The following is a 26,557-nucleotide window of genomic DNA, read 5'->3' on the forward strand; positions in this document are numbered from 1 at the left end:
CCACTCCGCCACGATCCTACAGCTTCATACGTGGAGTTTGAGGATTCGTCATCTTAGGATGAGCCCTTTTTCTAGGAGCTGTGATTTGCTGGCATATTCTGAGGCCTGCTGAGCAGTTTCACTGTTTTTTCCCCCAAACAGCTTTTGTTCCTCTTCAACCTCCCAGTGTTTCATCGATCTGCTTTTGGCAGCCCCTACCCATTTTTTTTTGAGACTGTAGGTTTTACTTGCCTCCAGTTTTATTAACAACAGTTTGCTTTGTTTGTCTCTTGTTTACTTTGTTGGTTTCGATTATATCCAGGAGGAAAAGAGGCAAATTTCTGTCTTATGCCACTATGTTTGACAGGAAGTCCTATAATTATATTTAAATGGGTTTCATTGTAGAATGACAGCAAAGAACGTGGGATTTAAAACCAGACACACCAGGCTTCTGAGCTCAACTCCACCACTTACTATCTGATAATGGACGAATCACACCCCTTCTTTGGCCATCAGTGTTCTTATCTCTTAACACGGAGATAACTCTCGTAACTATTTCATATTGTCATGAGGGGTAAGGGAGGTAATATATATATAATAAGTTGGGGCCTAGCATAGTGCTTTGCAAATAGTGGGTGTTTAAAAGGGTAATATTATTACGTTTCATTGATTTCCTGGCATAGGCACCATTCATAATTGCTTTAACCCTCTGTTTGGATAGCATCGTGTGATGCCTCACTCGACGTTAGCGGTGGGTGCTGCCATGGAGGTCGTTATCAGGAGACCCTTCAGCACTCTCCCATCTCACCCGTAATTCTATACGGGGCAGTTAGTGCCACAAGAGAGGCACAGATCGACTGCCCAGAAGCCCTGGGGAGAGAACACTGTCCTCTGAATGGCAGGGGTGAGGGTTGGGTTAACACATGAGCAGGGTCTTTCAGGAAAGGCGGGATTTCTTCAAGGAGAGCAGGAAGGGCCAGAGCTAGACCTGGATTCTGGATATTCCCTGGTCTAGATTCTGGGATCGGGGTTGGGGAGGGTGGGCAGGCTTGAGGCTTTGTCACATGTCCTTTGCTTTCTTACCCTTAGTCAGGCCTGAGGAGTCAGGTGGCAGCGTTCCCATCAGGGCCGTTCTGGATGAGGTCAGAGGAGGCTGGAATGCCAGATTGGAAAGAGATCCTAAGGCACCTGTAGCTAAGTTCTTGCTTTTGTCCGTGTGTTCTCAGGTCCTGGAGTCCCAGGCAACCATGGCTCCTACCACGTCAGCCAGCAACAGTGCAGATACAGTCTCTGCTGGTTGCAGCACCTCCAGAAGTCAGGGCGTCACTGAGCCCATGGATACAGAAACCCAGGAGGACAGGAGAATGTCTGCCGACAGGAAAACTGTAGGCAAGAAGAATACAGAGGCTGATGGGAAGATGCAGGTGGATGGGAGGACACAGGGAGACGGAACACAAACAACCCAGAGGACACAGGCAGAGAGGAAGACACAGGTGGACGTTGTGACACGAGAACGTGAGAGGCCAGAGTCAGACAGGAGTTCCTGGGTGGATGTGGTGGCACAGGGAAGGGTGGAGACACAGGTGGAAAGGATGCAGGCAGATGAGAGGACAGAGGAAGGTGGCAGGATACAGGAAGACAAGGGGGCACAGTCAGAGGGGAGCGTACCCACAGGCGTGAAAGGTCGGTCAGAGAAGCAGTCCAGAACCAGCCTCAGGCCCCAATTCAGAGCCCCTGAGCTCCCTTCAGAGGGTCCTAGGTCTCCTCAGATTATTGAATGTTTTGAGCAGACTCCAGAAGGAGACTTTGTCCCGGAAAAACCTGATTTCCTGCTCAGATCTGAGGAAGCAGCAATAAGAGGCTCTGGGAATCACGAGGAGACTGTGGTGGGCCCCCTGGCAGGAGGCCTCACACTCCGGGCACAGCTGACTCCTAAGGGTGCTTTGGAGCAGATGGGAGGAGAGAGATGTCAAGGGCTGGAGTGGTCAAGTCCAGTCAAGGACGAGCCGGAGAACGGCCTGTTCCAGTGCCCCAAGGAGGAGCAGCTGGGGGAAGTGCTGTCTGTGGATCTGGGGGGCTGTCCTCCAGCTGGCCTGAGCCCAGAGGTGTCCACTCTGCCCTCTCCTCCTGACACTGGCCTGACCAAAAGCTCAGAGGAGGGGCTGCCCAGCATCCCGACTTCTCAGCACCTGAGGGCGGCTGCCTTCCTGCCCTCTGGGGACCAGGACTTGCTGAGTTCTGCTCCCCCACTGCACCTGGGGCAGGGGGCCCCCACCCAGAGTCACTCACCAGAAGCCACGGCAGCCAGCAGTGAGGGGGCGTGCGCCAAGGCTCCAGATGTGGAAGGGAGGACCTCAGGCCCCCGGAGCTGTGACCCTGGCCTCATAGATTCCCTGAAGAACTACTTGCTTCTGCTGCTAAAGCTCTCCAGCACACAGACGAGTGGAGGGGGCACAGAGCCCCTTGGGGGAGCTGCCACTGGGGGTCTGGCGCCCTCCTCCACTCTGGTCCCCACGGTGGAAGTGGCCGGTCTGAGTCCCCGGACGTCGAGGCGCATCCTGGAGCGCGTGGAGAACAACCATCTGGTGCAGAGTGCGCAGACCCTGCTGCTGAGCCCCTGCACCTCCCGCCGCCTCACCGGCCTCCTAGACCGCGAGGTGCAGGCTGGCCGTCAGGCCCTGGCTGCCGCCCGGGGCCCTGGCCCCAGTCTCCTCACCGTCCCCTCCATCGTGGTAGGCGAGGAGGAGGGCCCTGGGCTGGCCTCAGAAGGATCCAGTGAGGGTGAGGGAGAGGCTTCTCTTGAGGGGCCTGGCCTTCTGGGAACCTCCCAAGAGAGCAGCATGGGTGGTTTGCTGGGGGAGGCGGGGAGGCAGGCAGCCTCCGGGCAGGGCCCTCTTTCAGCAGAGAGCAGAGCCCAGGAAGCCTTCCAGGAGGAGGAGGTCCCCGGGGAGGCTCTGACAAGTCTCCCCGCAGCCACCCCTGAGGAACTGGCTCTGGGGGCCCGGAGGAAGAGATTTCTCCCTAAGGTCAGAGCAGCAGGAGACGGGGAGGCAGCCAAGCCTGAAGAAAGGGAGAGCCCCACGGTTTCCCCCCGGGGACCCAGGAAGGGCCTTGCACCTGGGTCCCCGGGGACTCCAGGGCGGGAGAAACGCTCCCCGACCCAGGGCAGAAAGGCAGGCCTGCTGGAGGTGCCGCGGGCAGAGGAGGAGCCGGCTGCAGCAGACCTGGGCTCCAGCCCCAAGGCCAGCGGTCCGGATGCAGAGCCGGCCCTGGATGAAGGCAAGCAAGATTCTCCGGCCAAGCAGAGGAAAGCCAAAGATCTGCTCAAAGGTGAGCGGTGGGGAGGGCTGCTCGGAAGAGGACTGTGCTGCAGCCGCTGGGGTAACGCAGGTCTGCAAGGCCTTCACAGAGTGCCTTCCAGAGGTGTTCTCAGGTCATGGTCGCACAGGCTTTGGAATCAGAAAGGCCTGGCTCTCGCCCTGGCTCTGCCACTTGGAGTTGGTAATAGTACCGACTTCGTAACATTGTGAGGGTTGAATGGGATAGAGTAAATCAAGTGCATAGCAAAGGGCCCGGTTTCGGTGGCATTGTCGCTCTGTCCTCAGCATCACCACTGGAATCCCCTCTTTGCAGACTCTTCCCACGTGAGCAGAGAGGTAGGCGGAGGATTCAAAGGCAGGCTCCCAGAGCGCGGCGGTGGGGGGTCCTACAATGAGCGAGTTCCTCTCAGCTGCTGTCTGTGTCCTTAGCTCGCTGAGGCTCTTTGGCCTGGGCATGGTACAGTAGTGGGTTCTTTCTAGCTAAGATGTGTGCTCTGGAGTCAGGACAAAAGCCGCAGAGATACAGGTGGCACGCAGCTGGGGGCCGTGAAGTAGTGGGTTTGTGTGGAGACTTGAATCCTGTTTTCTCTCCGCCTGTTCACCAAGGACACCCAGGGAAGCAAGGGTAGGGCCAGAGAGGGTGCAGGATGGAGGGGAAGTGGCTTGTCCCTCTTACCTGGGCCCCTGCTCCCAGCCCCACAGGTGATCCGGAAGATTCGGGTGGAGCAGTTTCCTGATGCCTCGGGCAGCCTGAAGCTCTGGTGCCAGTTTTTCAACATTCTTAGTGACTCAGTCTTGACATGGGCCAAGGATCAGCGCCCAGTGGGCGAGGTGGGCAGGAGGTAAGCCAGCTGGACCCCACCTCTGCCTGGCCTGACTCCCTAATGACAGCCGTGATAGCGTTGGCCATTGTCCAGCTGTGGATCTAGCGCCTCCTTTAGTCCTCCCCGTAAGCCAAGAGGGAGAGTCTAGTATTCCCATAGCAGAGAGGAGAAAATTGAGGCTGAGAGGCATTAAGTCACTTGCCCAAGGTCACACAGCTAGTGAGTGTCTGCATGTAAACCAGACCTGTGTGGTCCAGGACCAGCTCTTGACCACGGCACCTCTCGCCACCTGCCCCCGAGCTCTCAGAGCCGGGGTTCACGGCAGCCTCTGAGAGCCGCGTCTCAGGAGCCTCAGGACCGCTGTCAGTCCCCGGGCTGTGCCATGGTGATGGCCCTCACAGGAGGGGTCTCCACTCTCTGCAGTGCAGGGGATGAGGGGCCGGCGGCCTTGGCCATCGTGCAGGCATCCCCCGTAGACTGTGGCATGTATCGATGCACCATCCACAACGAGCACGGCTCGGCCTCCACGGACTTCTGCCTCAGCCCCGAGGGTGAGTGTGTCCCCCCCAGTTCTCTGCCCCGCTTGGCTCCTGAGGGAGGGCAGTGCTCATCTTCGCAGAGATGGTGATCTCAGGGCAGGCCAGCCTGAGGGCAGCTGCTTTCTCTTCTTTTTCTCCACATAGTGCTGTCAGGATTCATCTCCAGAGAGGAAGGTGAAGGTACGGTGCCCCTCTGGGGGAGGGGCGGGTGGGCCTTTGTCCCTGCCTCTGCCCCCTGCAGGGAAGACCTTCTTGAAGGACTTGGAATCTGTTCCAGATGCTATGTTAACCCCCACATTCAGCTGCCCTTTGCCTCCTGGTTTAGGATACGTCTTGGGGAGGAGGCTGGAGGAGAACTGCTCTTTCAGAAGGTTGTGGGGGAAGAAGTGGCCAAGGGGCGCCATTCCACAGCGAGTTAATTCAGCCTTGTGCCCTTTGCCCACGTCAGAGCCCCTGATCAAGGGCAGGACCCGCCACCAGGGCTCCTCTTATCCTGCCAGCTCCCTTCCAGAGTTTCTCCCATGGTCTGTGGACCCCTGTATTAGACTCATATGGGGAGCCTGCTAAAAATGTAGTTTCTTGGGCCCTACTACTGAAATCCTTAATCACCGTTACTGGGGAAGGACCTAGAAAAATGGCATTCTCAGTAGGCTCCCTGGAGATTGTGACATTCCCCAGTTTGATAAGCATTTTAAAGGCCCAAACATTTGAGGGTCTGTACTGCTCCTGAGAGAGACACACAGAGGCTTTGGGCTATGGAGGCAACTGGTGATGGACGGACTTCTAGAACTTTGTCTGCCAACCAATGCATTAATTCCTTCCTTCCTTCACTCATTCAATCACTCATTCATTCAGCTAGTGCCTATTGTTCAGTTATCAAATCGAATTTAATCAATATCAAATATAACCTCACACCTAGAAAGTTAGTAATGGTTCTTTGATATCATCAGATTCCCCCACTTGCCCAATAAAGTGTTGGTTTATTCGAATTAGGAGGTGCTGATTGCTTTTGGTTGATATATTTCTTGCATCTCTCTAATAGAGAACACTTCTTCCTTGATTTGTTTTTCCTCCTTGTCATTTATTGGTTGAAATCACTTGTGTAGAATTTCTTACAGTCTAGGTTTTGTTGATTACGTCACCATTTAACATGTTCTTTCATTTATGTACTTCTAAACTGGTAGTCAGATCAAGAGGCTTAGTCAGATTCAGGTGCATTTTGCGGGGGGTGGCACAGGCAAGAATGCTTCACAGGCATGCTGTGTATTTCCTTTTGCATCCGATCTGGAGGTACATAATGTCTGATTGTTTTACTAATGTTAAGATTGATCACTGGATTCACTCAGGTGTTTTCTGTCTGATCCATCCCTTTTCAAAGCTGAAAAACTGTATCTGAGACAACCCTCGTCGTTTTCTAGGGGTTTTGGCAGTCCCTGATTATTGCCCAAATCCATTTTTTCATTAGGATTTGCAATATGGAGTATTTTAGTTCTATCGTGTCTTCTTCATTCATTAGTTTTTCTGTAAAGAAGAAATGGTTGTTTGGTTACCCTGAGTTGGTGCCCTAGCACCCTCCAAAGGTTACTGGTGAGGTTAGTGGGGGTTTTTTGGGGGGAGGGTGTTTGTCAATTACAATTATGAACATATGGGTTTTTGACATATTTGATACATTCATTGCATTGCAGAAATTATTCTTTTGTTGATAAGATTGTCTGATTTTGGCCAATGGAAGCTCCTTCAGAAGGTGGGCTCCTGTGTCCTTTTGACAAGCCTCTGGTCATTTTTGATAGCTTCTTCGCTTTCTGGTCTGACAAGATGTTTCCGGTCCGCCTGGTACACTTCCTGGCCTAGACCTGGAATCAAGCATTTCTCCAGGGAGCTCTGCTTCCTTTTAGTGGGAAATGGTATTTAGTGATCACAATTTGAGCATGAGCGATGCTCAGTGTTGCTGGATTAGTCCTGCAAACTTTTTGTTTCCGTCAAACATGTTGGTTGAGACGGAGTCATTTATTCATTTGATCAAAACAACTAATTCTAAAGCAGAGTGATTCTGGTATTTTGTATTGATTGCCACTTGCACAGAAATACCCTGCCTTCCACAGACACTGACTCAGTCCTTATGATGTGATAGGCACACTGGAGCACTGTTAAACGACAGGGGTTGTATCAGACACAGTTTCTGCCCTGAGGAGCTCAGGATCTGGTAGGGGTATACACCCAAAGAGCATAATGGACAGAGTGGGTGCACCAGGGTGGTAGGGTGGGAGACGCTTCTGATCTTTTCCTACCCTACCGACCCCACATCAGTCAGGCCTCTAGTTTTCCACATTTTTCCTGTTCCCCTTCAGTTGGAGAAGAGATTGAGATGACCCCCATGGTGTTTGCTAAGGGTCTGGCTGACTCTGGCTGCTGGGGGGACAAGCTGTTTGGGCGCCTGGTGAGCGAGGAGCTACAAGGGGGTGGCTATGGTTTTGGCCTTCGGAAGGCCTCCCAGGCCAAGGTCATCTACGGGCTGGAACCCATCTTCGAGTCAGGCCGCACGTGTGTCATCAAGGTGTCCAGTCTGCTTATGTTTGGACCCAGCAGTGAGACTTCTCTCTTGGGCAGAAACTATGACGTCACCATTCAGGTACACATCCCATCCCCCTGCCCCATCCTTCTGCGCTCTCACCTTCTGCCCTTTCCCAGATTGGGTCCTGGTGGGAAGCCCGTTGTGGAGGCAGGAGCCATCTCAGTCTCAACCTTAGGAGGCTCCTGGGATGGACCTTGAGGAGAACCTGAGACGTGGCCCTGGCTATGTCTTCGGAGCCATGGTTTTTAAACTATATTTTTGCAGCAGAAACCTTTTCCTCCGCCCTCAAACATATCGTGCACAGAAGCTGTAAATGTGAGATAAAAGGGGAGTGACTGGGTGCGGTGGATGGTCTGTGCTCTGCCCATTCAGTGTCTTTCTTGCTCTGCACAGCATGGCCCCTGGGGCACTGCCACCTGTCGCTAGGGCTCACAGAACCACAGTTTGGAAATGACTTTGCAAACAAGTTCAGAGCCTCTTGTTTTACAAACCAGAAAAATGAAGTGCAGAGTAGGGAGCAAGGGAGGAGCGAACCCGACCTGCCTCGGGACTGGAGTGCCCCCTGTAGTCCTCTAGCGGATGGCCCTCCCACTTAGAGCCAGGCATGAAAGAGAACACGGGGGCTTCCTTGCTGATCAGATTTTGTTCTCTTTGATCCACAGGGGTGCAAGATCCAGAACATGAGTCGGGAGTACTGCAAAATCTTTGCGGCTGAAGCCCGGGCTGCACCAGGCTTTGGGGAAGTGCCTGAGTAAGTGCACAGGGAGGGGGACGTGTCCTGTGCAGACCTGTTGACTTGAGCTTCTGCAAAGAACAGTGATTTCATAGCCTCCCAGGGGCATCCTGATTATGGCCATGTGCAAATGGGCCCACAGCTAACCCAGTGCTCAGCTCAATGGCCCCGTAAAAATCTAGAAATAAAGACCACTGCCCATTTGGGAAAAGCCTCTGCTCTGGTCTTCAGTCTCCACGCTCTCACTTTAATTCCCATCCCTTAGCCCAGTTTTTGGTGATGGCAGGGTTTAGGCACAGCGAATTCTGGGCCTCTCTGAAGGCGATGGAGTAGCCTAAGCTTCTAGGCAGACTGGTCCGTACTCGCCTGTGGTGGGCAGACAGAGTCAGTGCGGGTTTTTGTAGGAGTCAGTTATAAATGGTAATTGCTTCCGTTTTGAGACCTGAACTCTGACTCTTGAATATTGGGGTCTGGCTGGCCTTCAGCCACAGTCTGGTTGAATCCTCTCTAGAGGTGTTTCTTTTTGTTTGACACACACTGGTCTCAGTCCCTCACCCAAGCACAGGTTCCCCCTGGGGTCTAAGCACTGTGCAGTTCTAATTGCACTGACCTCAGAGGACGGACGGGACCCTGACGCCCATGGCCTCCGTTTCCTTTCTTGGACTCAGGGTGGAGCTCCCCTCTCCTGCTGCCTTTCAGTCTCGGGGCTGAGAATTCCATCCTTAGAAGGGCCCTCCTTTTAGACCCAAGAGTATAGAATTGAGACGGAGGGAGGCGCTTTCTGGGGCTATACTCCCTGCTCACTGCAGGCTTAAACTATGTTTAGGATCATCCCACTGTATCTGATCTATCGGCCTGCAAACAATATCCCGTATGCCACCCTGGAGGAGGACCTGGGCAAGCCCCTGGAATCTTACTGTTCCCGGGACTGGGGCTGTGCTGCGGGTCCAGCAGCACCTAGCAGCTCTGAGGCCATGCAGAAATGCCAGACCTTCCAGCACTGGCTGTATCTGTGGACAAACGGCAGCTTCCTTGTCACAGATTTGGCAGGTATGAGGGTCTGAGGGGGCGAGTGTGCATGGATGTGGGAGCACATGGAGGGGGCAGTGCTGTGGTGCTCGGTGACTAGTCTACAACACACTTTGTATTTCTTCTCCTTTGCTTTTCGCAGTAAACTTGTAAAGCAGGTTGTATGCAACCGTAACACATTCCAGGCCTCATGTAGCCTAGTCTGTAACTGCAGCTGCAGTTAAAGGGATGCACTCCAGGCTCCACTTGAAATTAAAAAGGAATTTATTTCAAAGAACATTACATGGGCTCTAATTCAAAACCCACAACCACCTTTTCAAAATCTCCCTTCCTCCCTTCCCTGCCACTTTGCTCTGGACTTTCTCACTCTCCACACTTTCCCAACTCTCATTTCCCTCCTAGCACACATGGCTTTATTGTCCTTTTCTCCCTCCCTCCCTGCCTGCCCCTCCATCTTTGTTAGCTTTTTATCATGTAAACCAACTTGCTCTCTGGCTTCTTTTTAGCTTTGTTGCTATTTCTCCCATTACTCAGATTCTCGCCAAGAAAGGAAGGCCAGCAAGCATGAATCCTTCCTTCTTTGACCAGTCCTCTCCAGGCCCACTCTCTTGAACCAGAACTGGGCAGGGGCAAGAAAGAGAGAAAATTTTCTTTACAGTGGGAGTAGAGGAATGCTGGGACTATCACACATCATTACGTCTTGTCCCTGTTGTAAATAAATGAGGAAATCAAGGGCCAGAGATAGAAAACTGGCTCAAATGTGCTTTCCATGGGGGCTAAACTGCCTAGTAAATGTTGTATATATAACTCCATCATTAAACCATTTATCGGTCACTCTATTTGTTAACTTGTAAATTTACCCTTACTAAATATTGGAAAGATAAAAAGGTGAATTAGGAATAGTCATTGTCCTCAAGAAGCTGTGATAGGTGTCCCAGTTTCTACAGTGAGATGGTGATAACTTGATGTAGTGGAAGGACTTGGCAGTCAAAGCAATTCCATCTAAGTCTAGGTCTCATTGTTTTCTGGCCGGGTCTTGTTTTACAGAGAAGAAAACTGAAGCTCAGACAGGTTAGGTCATTTCGTCTCTCTGAGCTTCAGTTTCCTTTCCCTCCCTAGCAATAATAATATCTTCCTACCCATCTCTCAGACTTGTTATGAGGACGACATGAGACTGTATTTGTGAAAGCCTTCTGCAAACTAAAATTCTGTGCAAGTATAAAGGATCACCATTATTATAATGCAAAATGGAATGCGATACATGCTGAAAGAGAAAGGACAAAGAAATTAATATTTGTTGCATAACTACTGTGTTTCAGACACTAAATGAGAGTCCTACACATACTGTGATCTTCCTAACACCCCTGCAAGGTGGGCAATATTATCCCTTTTCACAGTTGAAGATTAGAGATAGTGACTTGCCAAGATCACACAGTGGTCTCAGCCCTGTTAGTGAAGGGCACGTTCCTAGAACAATGTGACTGGACAGTCTGAAGATGGGGAAAGAGGGCCACAAGTCTAACGCTGCATGCAAGATGCTGGAATGGACTGGCCAGAGTGGAGAGACTTTTCCTGCATCACCGTTTTGCCTGGCTCTATCTTTCCAAAGCTGTCTTAACCTAGAAGACCACCTTGGCTTCCTGGAGTGCTTGCTTGCTGCCTTCATGAGTACACAGAAGCCAGTGTCATCCAGTGTTACATTTCTGCTGGTCCAGCCCTGATTTACCTTACCATTCCTACCTTCTCTCTCTTGCCCAGCTAGGCTAATCTGTTAAAAGGAAGGAGGAAGTTTTAGCTCAAAGCCAGAGGCCAGCCCAGTTTGTGAGCTAATCTCCTCCAGTAGAAGCAGGATTGCACAGCTGGAAGAGTTTTGGATCTGGGAGTAAGCAAAATTGAGCTTTTACTGACTTACAGTGGCCATTGCACACAGTCAGTACTCAGGTATAAAATGAATGAATAAATGTGACTTTGCTCCAGTCACTTAACTCTGAGCCTATCTCCTTACTTGTAAAAATGGGAATGTTATTACTGCTAATGATACAGAGATACCCACACTGCCTGAGAGTCAGGCCAGTCGTGATGACCCAGTGAGAGGTACCTGTTGATGTGCCCTGAAACCTGGTAGGTTTCCATCTAAAGTGATACCCACCTGGGAGACATGGGGGCCCTAGCGCCAGCCCAGGCTGCCATCAACTCCCCACTTTCTCTCTTTTCAGGGGTTGACTGGAAGATGACTGATGTGCAGATAGCTACCAAACTGCGAGGGTGAGTGGTTCTCGGGGACAGAATGCCCTCGGAGAGTCTTCTCGGGGCATAAAATGTCAAAGTTCTGCTGGTCTCCATCCATGAGGTGCTGGACCTGTGGCCAAATGGTCCCAGTTGCACCCATGGCCATGTAGTAACAACCCAGGGGCCACTGACCCTCTGACCCCAGGTCTGGACCAGCAGCTATTGACGCCCACACACAGGATCACCTGCGATCCTGGGCACTCCATGCACCTGCTCCTCTTCCTTCTCACTTGAGAAAGCTCATCATGTTGCAGATGAGCACGAGCCCTGTGACTACAGGGCTGACCTGGAGTCTGCTGTACTTTATATTAAAAAGGCAGATCATCCTCACACCAGTTAATGTCCCACTTGATGAATTCCATGAGCCAGGGTGTGATGAACCTGAGGTTAGAGTTGAAGTCTTTGGTGCCTCCACCTGAGGTAGTGCCCAGGTAGACTCCCCAGCACCCCCAGGTAGGGTAGGATGGACCTTGGGCACAACACCCTGGCCATGGCCATCCCAAAGTCAGCCCCCAAGGACTCTCCCCTTGGGTGGGACTTTCACATGGCTCTTACTGTTTGACTGCAGATACCAAGGCCTCAAGGAGAGCTGCTTCCCTGCCCTGCTGGACCAGTTTGCCTCCTCCCACCAGTGCAACACCTTCTGTGAGATGCTGGGGCTAAAACCCCTCAAGGGCCCTGAGGCTGCCCATCCCCAAGCCAAGGCCAAAGGTTCCAAGAGTCCATCTGCCGGCAGGAAAGGCCCCCAGCTGAGTCCTCAGACCCAGAAGAAAGGCCCCCCCAGTCCCCAGGGCACCCGGAAGAGTGCCCCAAGCTCCAAGGCCACCCCTCAGGCCTCAGAGGCAGTTGCCACCCAATTATTGGGACCACCTCTCATCCAAGAGAGGGGCTCCAAGGCCCAGGGCATGCGGTAGCCCCCACCGGAGGCTGGGGGCCTCCACCCAGCAGCAGACCAACAAGGAAGCAGTTCGAACCGATGGAGACTTTCCCAATACAGAACTAACCGGAGAAGGCGCACTGAAGAGGTACTACTTGGGGGCCTCGCTGAGCAGCCTCTCCTCAGTCAGTCCTCGTCAGATGGCTTTGGTGTGTGGCAGACAGCCCAGTGGCCTCTCCTGGTGCCATCATCACCCAGGGCTCCCAGGCCCCACCTCCAAGTGCCTGGAGGCCTAGGCCCTCCTTGAAGTTTACACTCGCCACTGCTGGAGGCTCCCCTGAGTCCTCTGCATGAGTTCTGCACCCCAACCCCTTGCCCCAGCCTGACCCTGCCGTGAACGTTGTCCTCGGGGGGCCTGCAGGCCAGCAGTTACCCTCTTCCCTCTGCTTGGCCCTGATGTCTCCCTGTCCTCAGGGCTCCAGACCTCCTCTGCTGTGTCTGGCCTGCTGACTCTCAGGGTGTCTTCTCTTCCAGCTACTCTGCCTCATTCATCCCAGCTTACCCTACCACTAATCTGCCCCTCAGCCCACATGGGGCCCGGGGCCCTTCCAGAGCCTGTCCTGTCCTTGTGCAGTGGTCTTTGGTGACGTGTGTTCATGCTCTTCCTCCCCTCATCACTCAGGTACTCACTCACCTGCTTCCCATGCTCCCTTGCACCCCGTCCCCTACCTCCACCCCCCCATCCCTGGCTTTAGCCCAACCGCAGCCTGCTGCCTGACCTTCACAGACTCTCTGCTTGTCCCCTCGCCCAAGGGCTTCCCTACTGACTCTGCACCCTACCCACCATACCCAGGTGAGGAGCAGACCCTCTGTCCTCTCTGTCCGCCCTAGTACATTCTTCCACTACTTCTCCCAGGCCCTCTGCCCATGAGATGAGAGCTGGCATGAGGGTTGTGTCAGCAGATATGGTCAGAGGGAAGCTGTTGACTTTGAGGGACCTTGTGCTCCATACTGGAAGGAGGTAGGGTCACAGTGAATTTCACATCCCCCCTTGACCAGGGATGGAGGACTGTGGCTCTTCTCTATGGGAGAGTATGCATGGGAGTTCTAGGAAGGATGCCATCTATCCACACACTGGGGCGGAGGGGTATCTGTGCCTGGGAATTAGGACCCTGCCTTCAACCATTAGCTCTTGATCCTGAGGCTCCAGCTCTGGGGCCTCATATATGGGCTCCCAAGGAATTGCTGTGCTTGGCCTAGCACCCTGGGTCCTTCCTGAGAGCCCCTCCTTGAGGCCTGGGATGTGTGGGTCTGGAGCTGGCCTGCTCCCCCTTGGAATGCAATAAAGGCAGCAACTGTGTATCCTGCTCGCCCTCATCTGGTGTGGTTGTAGGTATATGGGGTCAGGGTCCCCTCTCTCCAGGCAGGTTCTCTGAGGGTGTCCTACAGTCCCTGGGCCCACTGGAAAAATGAATCCGTGTTTTGGTTCCTGGATCAGCATTCAGTCTCAGCTTTCTGTGGCCACAGCCAGACAGTCTGTGCTTCTTGTACAGCTGGGCTGATGGCTTTTACCCCTTAGCAGTGTATCTGGGGGACCTGGGCCTTTGGAATTTCTCCTTCATTTGGAAGAGGAATGCAAAGGAAGGAACCCAGGAAGGAAGAGCAGAGCTGGGGGCTGGCTCTGCTCCCTCCACTGTAGCAAGACCAGCCCAGGGGACAACCAGCGTCTGCCTCTCAGCTACTCCCTGACCGTTTCCTGCTTCCCAAGCTACAGAGAGACTTCTCATTCCCACCCCACCCCACCACCAGGCCTTTCTTTGCCTGACATTCGCCCTCTCCATTTTGACATTTCTGATTTCTCTACCTCCTCTTGTGCTCAGGTGACTCTCCACTTTTTCCTCTTGCCCCAGTGTGCCCTCAGCTCTCCCAGCCTGCATATCCAGATTGCTTTGGTGAGCGGAGAGCTGGAATATTGTTCATTCATTTGGTCATTCATCCATTCATTCAGCAGACATATAATGAGCATCTACTTTATGCCAGACCCTAAGCTGACAGCTATTGGGAGGCAAAGATGTTTGAGGTGGTCTCAAAAGAGACTCTTTCCATTGGGTTTCTTAGGTTTTGAGCAACAGAAATGGACTTGGACCAACTTAAGCAAGGAGAAAAGGTTCATAGGAAGGATGTTGGAGTAGCTCACAGAACCAAAGGAATAGCTGAACAATTGGTATTGAGATGGGTGGGAACCAGGGCAGCTCCAGAACTTGCCTCCCAGAAGCTGCTGCTGTTGGCAGATCAACATCAACCAGCTATTGATTCCAGTGGGTCTCCCTCCGCTCCAGATTCAAATTCCTGTCCTGGAGCTCAGGGCATCACGGAGTAGGAGAGATGCATTTTTCCAAAGAATGGGAAGAATAGTGGAGGATGGGAGGGTAGAAAGGGCTTGGTAGGCAACAACAAAAGATACCCTCACACAGACACACACAGACACACACACACACACACACACACACACACTCTGTTCTTCCCATCTGATGTATTATGACTCTCCCACATACAACCAAAAGCAAATTCCTCTCTGCTTGGGGAGATCTTTCAAGGTCACATCCCATGACTAAGCCCAGGGGTAACCAGGGCTACCCTTCTCTGAAGTCCAGTGTCACTAGTGATACTCTTCCCTCTTTTATCACAATCCTGTTTTGAAATTCTGCAACCTGTGCATTAACTGGTAAAATTAACTATATTCAGCCAAAGTTATATAACCCAGCAAGAAAGGAAGTGTGGGTAAAGGCTATAGTCCATTTTTATAACTGGTCATGAAAACTAGTGTTTATGACTAGGGATTTTTTGCCTGTTGGCGTGTTCCAAACCTTCACTTCCAAAGACCAGCTCCTTAGTGGTCCTTCCTGTGTGGCAGGCATTTACCACTGGACATGACAGTACCAGGAAGCACTCTAGGAGTCCCCCACGTCCATCTGTAGTCCTGACCCCCTTTTACGTAGCAGCAATCATGTTTTCCCTTGATATGGTTAGTCGTCCTAGCTACTCCCATAACCACTTGTTATGTGTCACTCAGAGGTATAAGGAGCCTGAAATGGCTGGGTGCCTCAGCTTCCAAGTCACTTGAATCATTACTGTGACTTTTTGAGGATGTGTTTCCTTGGGGACTAAAACCTCTATACTAGCCTGGTCCCAAACATCAGGCATGAAAAAGCATTGAGACGTAGTGATAACACGCCCCTCTCCACCCTACTTCCTAGCCTGCAGGAGAAATTGCACCATGAATTGGTTGCCAGTTCAGAGCTTATGCGGTATCCTGTGGGGCCCAATCCAACTTTGCAAGGTATTGTTTCTGGTGCTGTAGATGAGTTTTCAACAAACCATTCACCATACTATCAAGCTAACAGCTTCTAGACTGTGGGGATCCTGACAAGATGAGTTAATGCCATAGGCATCAACCCATTACTTTACTTTTGCTGTAAAGTGTGTTCTTTGGTTGAATGCAGTATGTGCGGATACCACAATGATGTTTACAGCACTTGGTAATTCCATGGATATTGATGGTGGGAGAGGCATGAGGGGTAAGGAAAGCAAATCCAAATTCAGAAGAGGGGCCCATAATTGTCAAGATGAATTCCTGCCCTCTTAAAGTCATAGGTATAGATTGAGGAGAGCTCAGCAGTAGGGCAGGAGGAGGCATCGTAGACGAGGGAGTAAGCAACCCACATGCACGGCTTGCCTGTGCCTTCAGAGTCCTATCCTGGAGCCTGCACCTAATGATGGAGTGCTTCTGGCTGTGCCTGACTATGGCTGGGTGGATCAGATAATCCCAGTTCACAAGGGGCTGTATGGCCACCTGGCATGCTGTAGCCAAGCATTTAGGCTCCCCTAGAGCTCAGTGGTAAGCCAGAAGGCAATGTCTCAAGAGGATAATTGTTATTTCTTGGCCAGAGCATTACTTGGTTCCAAACCCTGGGTTCCCCAGCCATATTTTTTTTAATCAAGACTTACCACAAGCTCCATAAAGCATTCTGCTCTGCCACAGTCTCCATATGGGTCCCCAGTAAGGCACAGACAGATACTTTAAGTGCCTTTGGATCTGCCAGGTCATATGGCCTGGTGGCAGAATCATTTGTACTAAAGACTTTCTAGGCTGGAGAGCCTTCACTTGATCAAGGCCCAACCCAAAGCTGGTGGCCTTCTAGGTCAGTTAGTAAATGGGTTGGAGCAAGATGCCCCAAAGGGACATTTTTGCCCGGAATTGGGCCTTGGTGGGATCAAACTGCAGAAAAGTTTTCTACATTATGGAGGAAATATTTTTACCTCAATAGACCCCTTGACCCCCAGGAACTTCATCAAGGGAGCAGACCTTTGCATTTATCTTCCACCTCTGACTTACATATATCTTACCAAGGAATCTCGGGAAACTGCTGATCAGCAGGATGCCATCGGTGTGATGGAACATTGTGGTGGTGGAGTCGAGGTCCCTGTGAGCCAGGTTGTGGCACAGAGCTAAACAGCAAAGATAGATCTTTAAGCCAGGACAGCAATGGAGTCCTGTTGCCCTGCCAGGGGAAGACGAATTGCTTCTGGTGTTCTTTGTTCATCAAAATGGAGGAAAACATGAATTCACTATATCAAAAGATTCACACCAAATGCCAGGAGCTGGAGAAATGTGCTTTAGCGAGAAGTCCTTCTCTGGAACAGCACCTGTAATTGGAGTCATCCCTTTTTAAAGTCGTCAACAATCCGAGGACCTCCTGGCGTTTCGCACTGGCTGAGCTGAGCTGTGGTAGGAATCACTATGACTTCACTCTCAAGTCTTGAGTAGTAACACTCATTTCTATACTTCCCCCGGGAATGCGGCATTACTTTTGATTGGTCATTTTGGTAGGGAGAGGAAATTCTAATAGCTTTTGCTTGTCCTATCCTGCTATGGTCACTCTTACCCCCAAATCAGGGAGGGGGTTATACCTGATTCCGAATATATCCATTTCAGCTATACAGTCAAAGTAACCCTTAGTTGGCTTTGAGATTCTCCTGGGTCTACTGTGGTGTAAAATTTGGTCTGTCATCCCCATTAATTTGCAGACCACTTGCTTTTCTATGTACTGTCCCCAGAAATTGGACTTAGATTGGAGCCAGTATCCTACAGAACCCCTCTCCCCAAATATGGTTATTTTCCCTGCCCTTCTATAGTTCCCAGATAAATGGACACACATCCCTTTGGGAAAAGCTGCAAGAGAAGTTCAAAATATGCATCTAAGTGTTAAAATAAGGTTTCCCTTCAAAGATATTTGACTTCCCTCCATTGAAGGTCTGGAAATTAAGTGGCAGATTTTTGACTCTACCTTGGCAGCTTGAGACAGACCTGTTTGCCCAACCAGAAGTCTTTAGTTATGGTAATAACCAGGTAATATCTTAAGGACTGTCTGGTCTTCTTCATCCCTGGGACCCAAAGATTGATTAACCACAGCTAGAGGTCCGGTTTCCATGCCCACATCCATTAGGATGATGACTCTACCTTGTCCTTCTATCTATCTCTGCTGCTGATATCAGGGGGCTCATTTTCATAGCAGCTCTTCCAACCAGCATTCCAGGCCAAGAGAAGAAAGCCAGCAGAGTCTCATCAATTTATTTCTCATGGCAAGGAGCGAGACCATCTTCTGGGTCCCGTCAGAGTACAAGTGAGAGGGTGAATGGGCTGGATGCATGCCAGGGACCCAATAAAGCATTCTTATCTCCTGAAATCTGTGAGTTCCTGCCTTTCTTGGATTTTTGGTCTTTTGATATAATTTAGTATGGGTGAACATTTGATGCAGATTTGTATTATCCAAACCCCCAAAAAATGGTAAGAACTGTATCTGGCTGTTTGAGCTTCTACATCGAATGTGGAATCTCTGGTAAGTGAACCTGTCAATAAATATAACCTGAACCAAAATTATGTTTTGCTATCTTGGCCAAACAGCCTTAAAAATGTTTCCTTAAATTTTCCCTATATTTTTTGACAATGTATATTAGCTAGTTCATACAGTTTCTTTTGAGTGTAACGCTTGTTTTTCCTGACCTCGTTCTTCCTCTCATCCCTCGGGCTGTGTTGAGTGTGAATTCTGGTTACTGGCAGATCAACAGTGTAGTGTGGGGCAGGGTCTGGGTCTCAATTTTGTAACTTGATGTTGTCAGTACCCATGAGCTGATCAAACTCAGGGAGCTGTCTCACTCATTAAACTTACAAGAAAATGGAATTTGCACACCAAAAACACACCTTGCTAATTTTTAAGGAGAAATTGAACCATTCGGGAGATTGGACACTTGTGTTTATCTGACAAGTAAATTCTTCCCTTCTTCTGAAAGGAAAAATTCAAGGGAAGCCCAATTATCAGAAGGTTGTTTGGCAAGCTTAGGACAAGTCAGACAAAGCTCAGTTCAACTCTAGCTTTACTGGCCATGTGAAGTTGAGCTTGTTACTTGACCTCTCTGAACTCAGATGCCTCATCTTTTTTTTTTTTTTTTTAAAGATTTTATTTTTTCCTTTTTCTCCCCAAAGCCCCTCCGGTACATAGTTGTATATTCTTCGTTGTGGGTCCTTCTAGTTGTGGTATGTGGGACGCTGCCTCAGCGTGGTTTGATGAGCGGTGCCATGTCCGCACCCAGGATTCGAACCAACGAAACACTGGGTCACCTGCAGCAGAGCGCGCGAACTCAACCACTTGGCCACCGGGCCAGCCCCTCAGATGCCTCATCTTTTTAAAAATCCTTTTACTAATACTTATGGACTGCCTATCACATGTGGTAATTCTGTGTCCTGGGAACTAATAGTGAACAAAACACACATAGACTCCTCCCTCTGGAGCTTAAGATCTAGCAGGGGAGACACACATTAAACAAGCACAACAAGAAATGTAAAAAGGCAAGTATTTAAGTATTAAGTGCTGCAAAGCAGAAGACTAGGAGAGAACACCAGCTGGGTGTGGGACCTAAATTAGATTGGGGGTCTTTGGAGCCAACCTGAGGGCATGATATTTGAGCTGAGATCTGAAGGATATCCATCAAAGGAAGGGGAAGAGGAAGAGCATACCAGACAGAGGAAACGACTTGTGCAAGGTTCTGAGTCAGGTTATGGTAGAGGGACAGAATGAAAGTTGGTGTGGCTGGTGCATGGTAAACAGGAGGACCACAGAATTGCAATATGTGGTTCAGAGAGAGGTGGGGCCAGGTTGAGGGAGGAGACTTGCATTGAACCCTAAGAGCAGTAGTGCATCAGTTAGGATCAGCTACAACTGGAAATGGTAGAGAAGCACACAAGTGACAACGGTCTTAAGCAAGACAAAGTTATTTCTTCCTTAGGAAGAGGTCTGTAGGCAATAGGAGATCTGGACATGGTCCACCTAGGGCTGGCATGGCAGCCTCATTGAAATTGAGTTTCCCCCAGCTCTCTGCTCTACCCTCCCGACCCAAGTTGGAGTAATAATTGATCCCAAGTACAGTGTCATAAGTAGAACTAAAATAATGATGCAATTGTCAAACACTGGAGAACTGAATCTTTGTAGTATATGGTAGAGTCAATAGATAATGTCTAAAACAAAATAAAAAATAGTATCTATATTTATATTTTTATCAATCATCTATCCACCCACCCACCCACCCACCCATACATCCATCCATCTATCATTCATCTATTTTGCTTACAGAGGTTACTACCAGGAGTGAAAAAACAAGAACAATTTGTTTGCACTTGTGTTGGGCGAGAGTTGGGGGTGAGGTGGGGCCACTCTCTGGTTTTCCAGGCTCTGGTCTTCCTGAGACTGCCCAGTGGTAAGCTTCCTTTAAATTTCCTTTGTCAGTCACTTATTTGGATCTTACTTGAAACAGAAGGGCCTACAGAGGGACCCCAACTCCCTCTGCTTCAGGAACTGTCTTTCAGAAATTGGATCGTATCCTATTCAACCAGGCAAATTTGAGCTCCACTGTTAAATTGCAATGGCAAATATGAGATTGAGGGAATTGAGTGAAACAGGAGTATCTGTCATCAGGATGCTGTGGTCGTATGGCTGGAACTAGCTCTTTTTAGGAGGCATTCCCCACTGACACTCAGAGGTCCTAGAACTCAGGAGGCACTGTCCTCTGACCTCAGAACTGATATGGTTCAGAGATGGCTCTTTCCTATTATTTCAAAGGGCATCGAGGAGTAGCGGCTACTAAACACTCAGCCTTAGGGGACACACCACACATGAGGATGAAGGATCCTCATCCCGGCACTTGCGGCATGTACTTGGGTGGTAGAGTTACAACAGGACGTGATTATATGGATTCCTGGGCTGAGGTCATGGTCCAGTCAACTGCTCTGGCCACTGGCTTTTTAATGATTTGAATAGGTGCATCTAGGCCCAGGATGGGATGAGTCTCTATGGATTCAACCAGCTTACAACTCTGACCAAATTAAAAACCCTGGTTTCACACTAAACCCCTTTAGTGCCACCAAACTCCTGTGAGAATTCTCATTGGAACAAGGCTGTGGACAAAGGCAGGGTCTCTCTGAGACCTCTCTGAGGCAGGCAGAACGCCTGTGGGGAAGAAACTCTGCCTTGGCATGAGCCCGTGCCCGGGGTAGGCCACAGCAGCCTGCACCCTGATTCCAGCAGCCTGGGAGTATGGGGTGCCAACAGAACCACTGGTTCTCACCCATGGTCATTACTGCTGGTGCCCTGCCCAGACACCCTTTCCTGTGAGGACCCATCTCCCAGGGGTTGTGAGTTAGTTAGCTCACAGCTGCCCCTTGTCTGAAGAATTGTCTGATCAAATGGAAGCCACCTCACCTGGGAAGCAACACCCCCTCCCAAACCCTTCCCCAATCCTCAGCCCATGATCTATTGGCCTGGCCTGGCCTCAAGGTGGGGCTAACCTGTGGGAGAGTTTGTGTTCCAGAATTTCCCTGTGGGATCAAACAAAAGCCAGACTCTAGCCAAGACCGTGCTCTTGCTTCTTACCCCTGCCCTATTCTGCATCCTTTACTCCCCTTCTGCCAAGAGCACCCCCACCCACCCAGTGAATCTCTCCAACAAGAATTTCCATCTTGGGCTAAGGAATCCGCGTAAGATGCGTCAGGCGTCCTGCTGTGTAGACTTGGTCATTGGTAGAGAAATTCCATCAGAGCTCTTCTTTTCCACCGAGGCAAAATGTATGTTCTCAGAGCATTTGGAGTCGGATTATTCAGGTTATGTGGCTGATTGCCCAGTAAATCAGCCCCTGCAGAGTTTGTACTGAGTCCTACTGAGGAAGGCACTGAGGGACTTAGTGTCCCTGGTTTCATGGCATCTGACCAGAGAGTACAATGCACAGCCATCAGGTCTAGGTGTGGGCCCAGAATCCATCATGCCTGCCAGCAGCAGGTGAGGTGGAAACATGGGGGGACACCACAAGTGCCAGCTGAGATCTCCCGAGTGTGAACAGTCTCGACCTCATGGGTTCTTGTGAGGGTTAGTTGACACAGAGCAGGTAGAGCTCTGAGCACCGCCTGGCACATGCCAAGCTCTCAGGCGTGAGGCTCTTGGCTGGTGCCATTGCTGTCACCATCTCCTGCAACCACAGGATCCAACTCAGGGCCCGCTCACACACCTCTCTTCTCCAGGCTAGGAGACCCTGACGTTTCTCCCTTCCCTCAAGATGGGGTGGCTAACAAAGATCTCTGCCCCTACCTGTGAAAACCGTCTTCCAGCTCTTGTCCTGTGGGAAACAGCGCTGCTCCTGACCCACGAGCTGGCCCTTGTTTAGCTCCTGTGACATGTCCTGTGACAAACCCCCATGGTACTGAAGGGAATTGGACACAACCTTTGGAATAACGAAACTTGCTTCGACAGGCATAGTGAAGTGGAAAGCAGTGTTTTACAATGAGTCATGGTGTCTAACTGGTGGGTCCACACAGGAAGAACCGTTGGGACTAGTCAGAGATGAGGCTGTGCCTTTCTTTCTACAGCACGATATTATCAGGGCAATTCTGCCTGGGCGGAGGGAGGCAAGATGTGCCTGGAAAGTCTCAGTGTCTAGATGTGACATTCAGAGGTGTCCATTTTTGTTCTTCCTAACGATGGTGTTTAACATGTGACGGCCCTCTTGTCAGCACCTTCCCTGTGGACACTCCTGGTCTGTGGTAGGTTCATTTTGCTGGCTCCTCCCAGGAGACCTAAAGTCCACTTCATGGAAACTTCTGTGAAAATGTCTGGCTTTGCTCTAAGGCTTAGTGGGTGCCCATCAGACCACTTCTCTGACAGGGGAGAAGATGAAACAATCAAGGAACTATTTTTGCCTATATGATTAACCAGCTTATCACCTGTGACTCAGAGTCAGGCTCTGGGCCAACAAGGCAATGGAGATCCAAATGAATAGTCCCCCTGGCGCCTGCCAATGGCTGGAGGGAAATGGTGCACCTCAGAAGGAGGATATAGCCTTTGGTATAAAACCCACAAAAGCCAGGGATATCATCCTTCAACCTAACAAGAGGACATGAATTCAGACCTGCCTTGGTTTGCAGAACATCTTAATCTGGATCAAAGGGAAAAGGCGACATCTCAATCTGTCATTATATAAAAAGCCAATATGAGATGGAGAGGCAAGAGGGGTGGGGGGGTAAAACAACAATAACCAGGGACATACCTCACAAAGTAGCAACCAGTTAAATATTCAGAAACAGTGATCTCTTAGCTGCCTGGTGGCCTTGAGCCCTCACAGATGTGGGACCAGGCATCCTCATCTTACCATTCTTTATTGTCACTGAGATAAATGAGCCACAGACCCAGTCTTTCATCTTGCTTTGGATGATGGCTGTTTGTGCCCATCTGTTCCCAATGACTAGAAAAGGTCAAGGTGTGGACTGTACCAGGGGATGCCAAGCGGGCTGGGTGGGGGTTTCAGCCTTTGGGGGATTGGAGCTCTTCTTTCCCCCGTGAACACCTGGACTTGCTATACAGTTGCTAGAGGAGCGTTGTGCTTGAAGTCTTGGGAGAGCTCATTTCCACAGAAAATTACAAGTAAGCAATGTAAAAGTCCAAGATATTTCTTCAGTTTTTGCATTTTGCTCTGCATTGTCAGAATTTATGCATGCTTTGGAGCCAGCCCTGATGGCCTAGTGGTTGGAGTTCTACACTCCCCACTTCAGCAGCCCAGATTTGGTTCCCAGGCGTGGAACCACACCACTCGTCTGTCAGTAGCCATGCTGTGGCAGTGGCTCACATAGAAGAGCCAGGAGAACCTACACCTATACACAACTATGTACTGGGGCTTTGAGGGGAAAAAAAAGGAAGGAAAAGGAGGAACGTTGGCAACAGATGATGGCTTAGGGTGAATCTTCCCCTGCAAAAAAAAAAAAGGAATTTCTACATGCTTTCTAGTTTTGAATATTTCTACTATGGCTATAGGAAGCCCATTTTTCAATGCTCCAAATGAGAAAGGAAACGTATTGGATGTCCTTTCTGCCGACCAGCCCAGGTTTAAGAGCAAGAAGCAGGTTTAGGAGAGAAGAATGACAAGGTCATGTTCATGGAATTTAACCAAGGAGGAGCCTCTCTTTTTTCCACTGCTTGGACATGTGAATCAATGAGATGAAAGAGAACTCATCAGAAAAGAGCCAAGAAACGAAGGTGGACGAAACCGTGAGAAGAAAATAAAGGGACTGTTGAAGACCCCTTCTGGTGGTGTTTGCCCCTTACAGTTCTGAATGCTTCACTCACCAATTATAAAAATATCCTCTTTGTTATATCAGAGCCTGGCAAGGAGAAGGGATTCTCTCTCACTCTTTGGCCAAGAATTCCCCTGAAACAGGAGGTGGCTCCAGAGAACTAAAACCGGAAACAGGTAAGCGATTGCCTCTGAGAAGTGGGTTGGGGACGGGAGAGGTGGAAAGCCTCCTCATTATAAATCCTCCAAAGTGCTGTTTTGTTTTGAGCGGAAGGGAAATTATATATATATGTTTTTATATGGTCCTTGCCTCCCTGTGCCCTGGACCCAGCATCCTGGCCCTGGCTCAGTCCTGGGCCTTGCTCTACCAGCCCTGATAGATAGGATGGGCCTCGGAGAGCAGCTCCTCAGGAAACAGGCCACAGGGGGCCTCCAATGATGTGTCGAGGTCACATAGCTGAGTGGGGTAAAGCCGGGACCCCCGCGGTCCTCCAGCTCTTGGTCTTTCCCTGGGGCCTCATCTCAACCTGTCCAACGTCCAGACCGCCCAGCCTGTGGCTCTCAGCCAAATTCCACTTGAAAAGAGCATTAAGCTTCTGGGGTCGAGATCACTGTTGGCCGCCCCTCCTTGAGGAGTGGAGCAGGGGAGAAACACGAGGTCTCCAGGCCTGGAGGAGGAGGGCAGTATGTCAAGACATCCCTGAGATGGAACTTGTGACAGTGATGACACCTGCCAGCTTAGTGGTGCCAGGCTTTCTGCCAAACACTTCACCTGTGTTAGCTCATTTAATCCCCACAAATGTTTATTTATGAGGTGGGTACTATTACCCACCCCCACTGTTTCACAGATGAGGAAACAAGTTAACTTTCAGAGTCAGGACTGAATCTTTGACCTTTGGGCACCAAGCTCAGGGTTCATCCCATGACATGCAGCCTATTACATCCTTGTTTTAGAGATCAGGCATAGGAAGAGATCAAAGTTGTAAGGTGCAATGTAGGGAATGCTTTGAAACAGGCTTGGCTACTACTGGATGTGTTGTGTCTCCTGGCTTCCTTCTGGACACCAGAGAAACCAAGAGAGGAGGGCAGAGGGGAAGAGGAAGGAGGAAGTGGGGAAGGGGAGGGGAGGTGCAGAAGGAAGGGAGAGGAAAAGCGGGAGGGGAGGGGGAAGAGGTTAGAAGAGAGCAGAGGCAGAGAAGCAGGTACGGTGCCCTCTGCCCTTCACTGGGGCTCGAGGAGGCCGCCTGCGCGGGCAGCTCCAGGCTCATCCCTGTGGAGGCTGCCCACGGGGGCTGGTGTCGTGCCCAGAATAAACCAGATGATGCCCTGGACATTTAGTTTACAATCAAGGCAGCACACGGGCCCCCAGTAGAGTCAGTGGGTCAGGGTGTGGCTCTCTGCCCAGAAAAGCAAATTGCAAAAAACCCTGGTATGGTTTGGGCCCGTTCTGTAAAATGAATAACATAAAACAGTATTCACTTAGGCAAAAAGCCTGGAGAAAAATCCCACAAACTCAGGGGTGGTCATCTCTGGAGGGCTCAGGTTAGAGGAATTTTTGACTTCCTGTGTTCTGTATATTCCTACAATGTTTAAATGTTTAACGATGCACATGTAATGCTTTGGTAACCAGAGCGACCGACAAAGAAATGTTTTTAAAGAGAGGGGGTATCCGGACCCTCCACCTGTTATCCTCTCCAGGCTTCCCAAACAACCAACACATGCCAGCAGCCCCACACCCTGTGTTACCAGGAAGTGTTTATGCCTCAGAAGGATTTTGTCCTGAGTGTGCATGATTAATTATTAAAGAGATGTTGTCAATCCCGTCAGATAAGTTCAGTGTTTTGTGTGAGGATTGAAGTGCTAAGGCCTTCGTCTCCTGACTTTGTGCACTGTTGCCTAGGTGTTAGTTTAAAAAAAATATATGCAACGAGGCGAAATTGTGTGATTTTGTTGTTTTCACGAGTGTCTCGATGCTGAGACCTGAAATGCCTTTACTATTTGCGACAGCTACAGTGCTTTCCTGATCTTCAAGCTCAGGAAAATAGGTCACTGTTATAACTACTGATTCGGTGAGAAAGAGAGGCTGGGTGAGATGCAAAATCAAAGAGAAAAATGCACGATCCGAACAACTGAGCTGCACTGATGACAGGCGGAAAAGGAGGCCACAGGAGGGGATGCCGAGGAGTGAGAGCAATCGAGGCGACGTCCCAGCAGAGGTCAGCTTGGGAGCAGGAGATGGTGGAGGGGAGGGCATCTCAGAGGGGGAAGGCAGACTCAGGCAGAAGGCAGGAACTCAGGGGCCAGGCCTCCACTGGGGCCCACTTGCCACATTTCCCCTTTTCCCTCAGAGAGGTTGAAGTCCCCGCCCAGCCGTGGCTGTAGGCTCTGGAGAGGGTGCTGATCAGAGCTGGGAGGGAGGCCCAACCTACTCCAACTCTGGACTCTGCCCAGGCATTTCCACTGAAAGGAGAAGATGAGCTGAAAGTCGAGAAGGTTGGACCCAGCTTGTCCCCAGGGAAACGCACACCTCCATCTGTCCCTGAGAGTGACTTATTCACCACAAATATGTGAGTAGGAAGAGGGTCCTGCCTCTGTCTGTTCAGCTGTGTGTCTGTCTGTGCATATGCATATGCACAGGTGGCTGGTCTTTCCTGGGCTCTGCCTGTGTGTACACTGCCACATGTGTCCCTGCTCCTGTTTGTGCGCATGTGTACCTGCCTCTGGGTAT

General features: G+C 50.5%; 2 protein-coding genes across 8 annotated transcripts in view; both read left to right on the top strand.

The window, feature by feature from the left end:
• The window catches only part of ALPK3 (alpha kinase 3), a 47,601-nt gene extending 34,077 nt beyond the window's left edge, over positions 1-13,524 (top strand). Inside the window, exons 6-14 of the mRNA XM_046652257.1 lie at positions 1,206-3,309; positions 3,994-4,141; positions 4,547-4,674; positions 4,807-4,842; positions 7,011-7,291; positions 7,897-7,985; positions 8,794-9,017; positions 11,213-11,261; positions 11,854-13,524. Of these exons, the coding sequence (XP_046508213.1) occupies positions 1,206-3,309; positions 3,994-4,141; positions 4,547-4,674; positions 4,807-4,842; positions 7,011-7,291; positions 7,897-7,985; positions 8,794-9,017; positions 11,213-11,261; positions 11,854-12,199 (3,405 nt within the window). The 3' untranslated portion in view covers positions 12,200-13,524. The remainder of the gene's footprint in view (positions 1-1,205; positions 3,310-3,993; positions 4,142-4,546; positions 4,675-4,806; positions 4,843-7,010; positions 7,292-7,896; positions 7,986-8,793; positions 9,018-11,212; positions 11,262-11,853) is intronic.
• A 10,390-nt stretch (positions 13,525-23,914) lies between these two features.
• The window catches only part of SLC28A1 (solute carrier family 28 member 1), a 62,469-nt gene continuing 59,826 nt past the window's right edge, over positions 23,915-26,557 (top strand). For 6 of the 7 annotated variants that reach the window (XR_006887416.1, XR_006887417.1, XR_006887418.1 and 3 more), the window contains exons 1-3: positions 23,915-24,006; positions 25,837-26,045; positions 26,281-26,396. The gene's annotated coding sequence lies outside the window, so the exon portion shown is untranslated. Of the gene's footprint in view, positions 24,007-25,836; positions 26,046-26,177; positions 26,397-26,557 lie in introns of all 7 variants that reach the window. The other variant, XM_046652260.1, reaches the window with a different exon arrangement.

Source organism: Equus quagga, chromosome 2, assembly GCF_021613505.1.
Source record: "Equus quagga isolate Etosha38 chromosome 2, UCLA_HA_Equagga_1.0, whole genome shotgun sequence".
In the NCBI taxonomy this organism is placed as follows: Eukaryota; Metazoa; Chordata; class Mammalia; order Perissodactyla; family Equidae; genus Equus; species Equus quagga.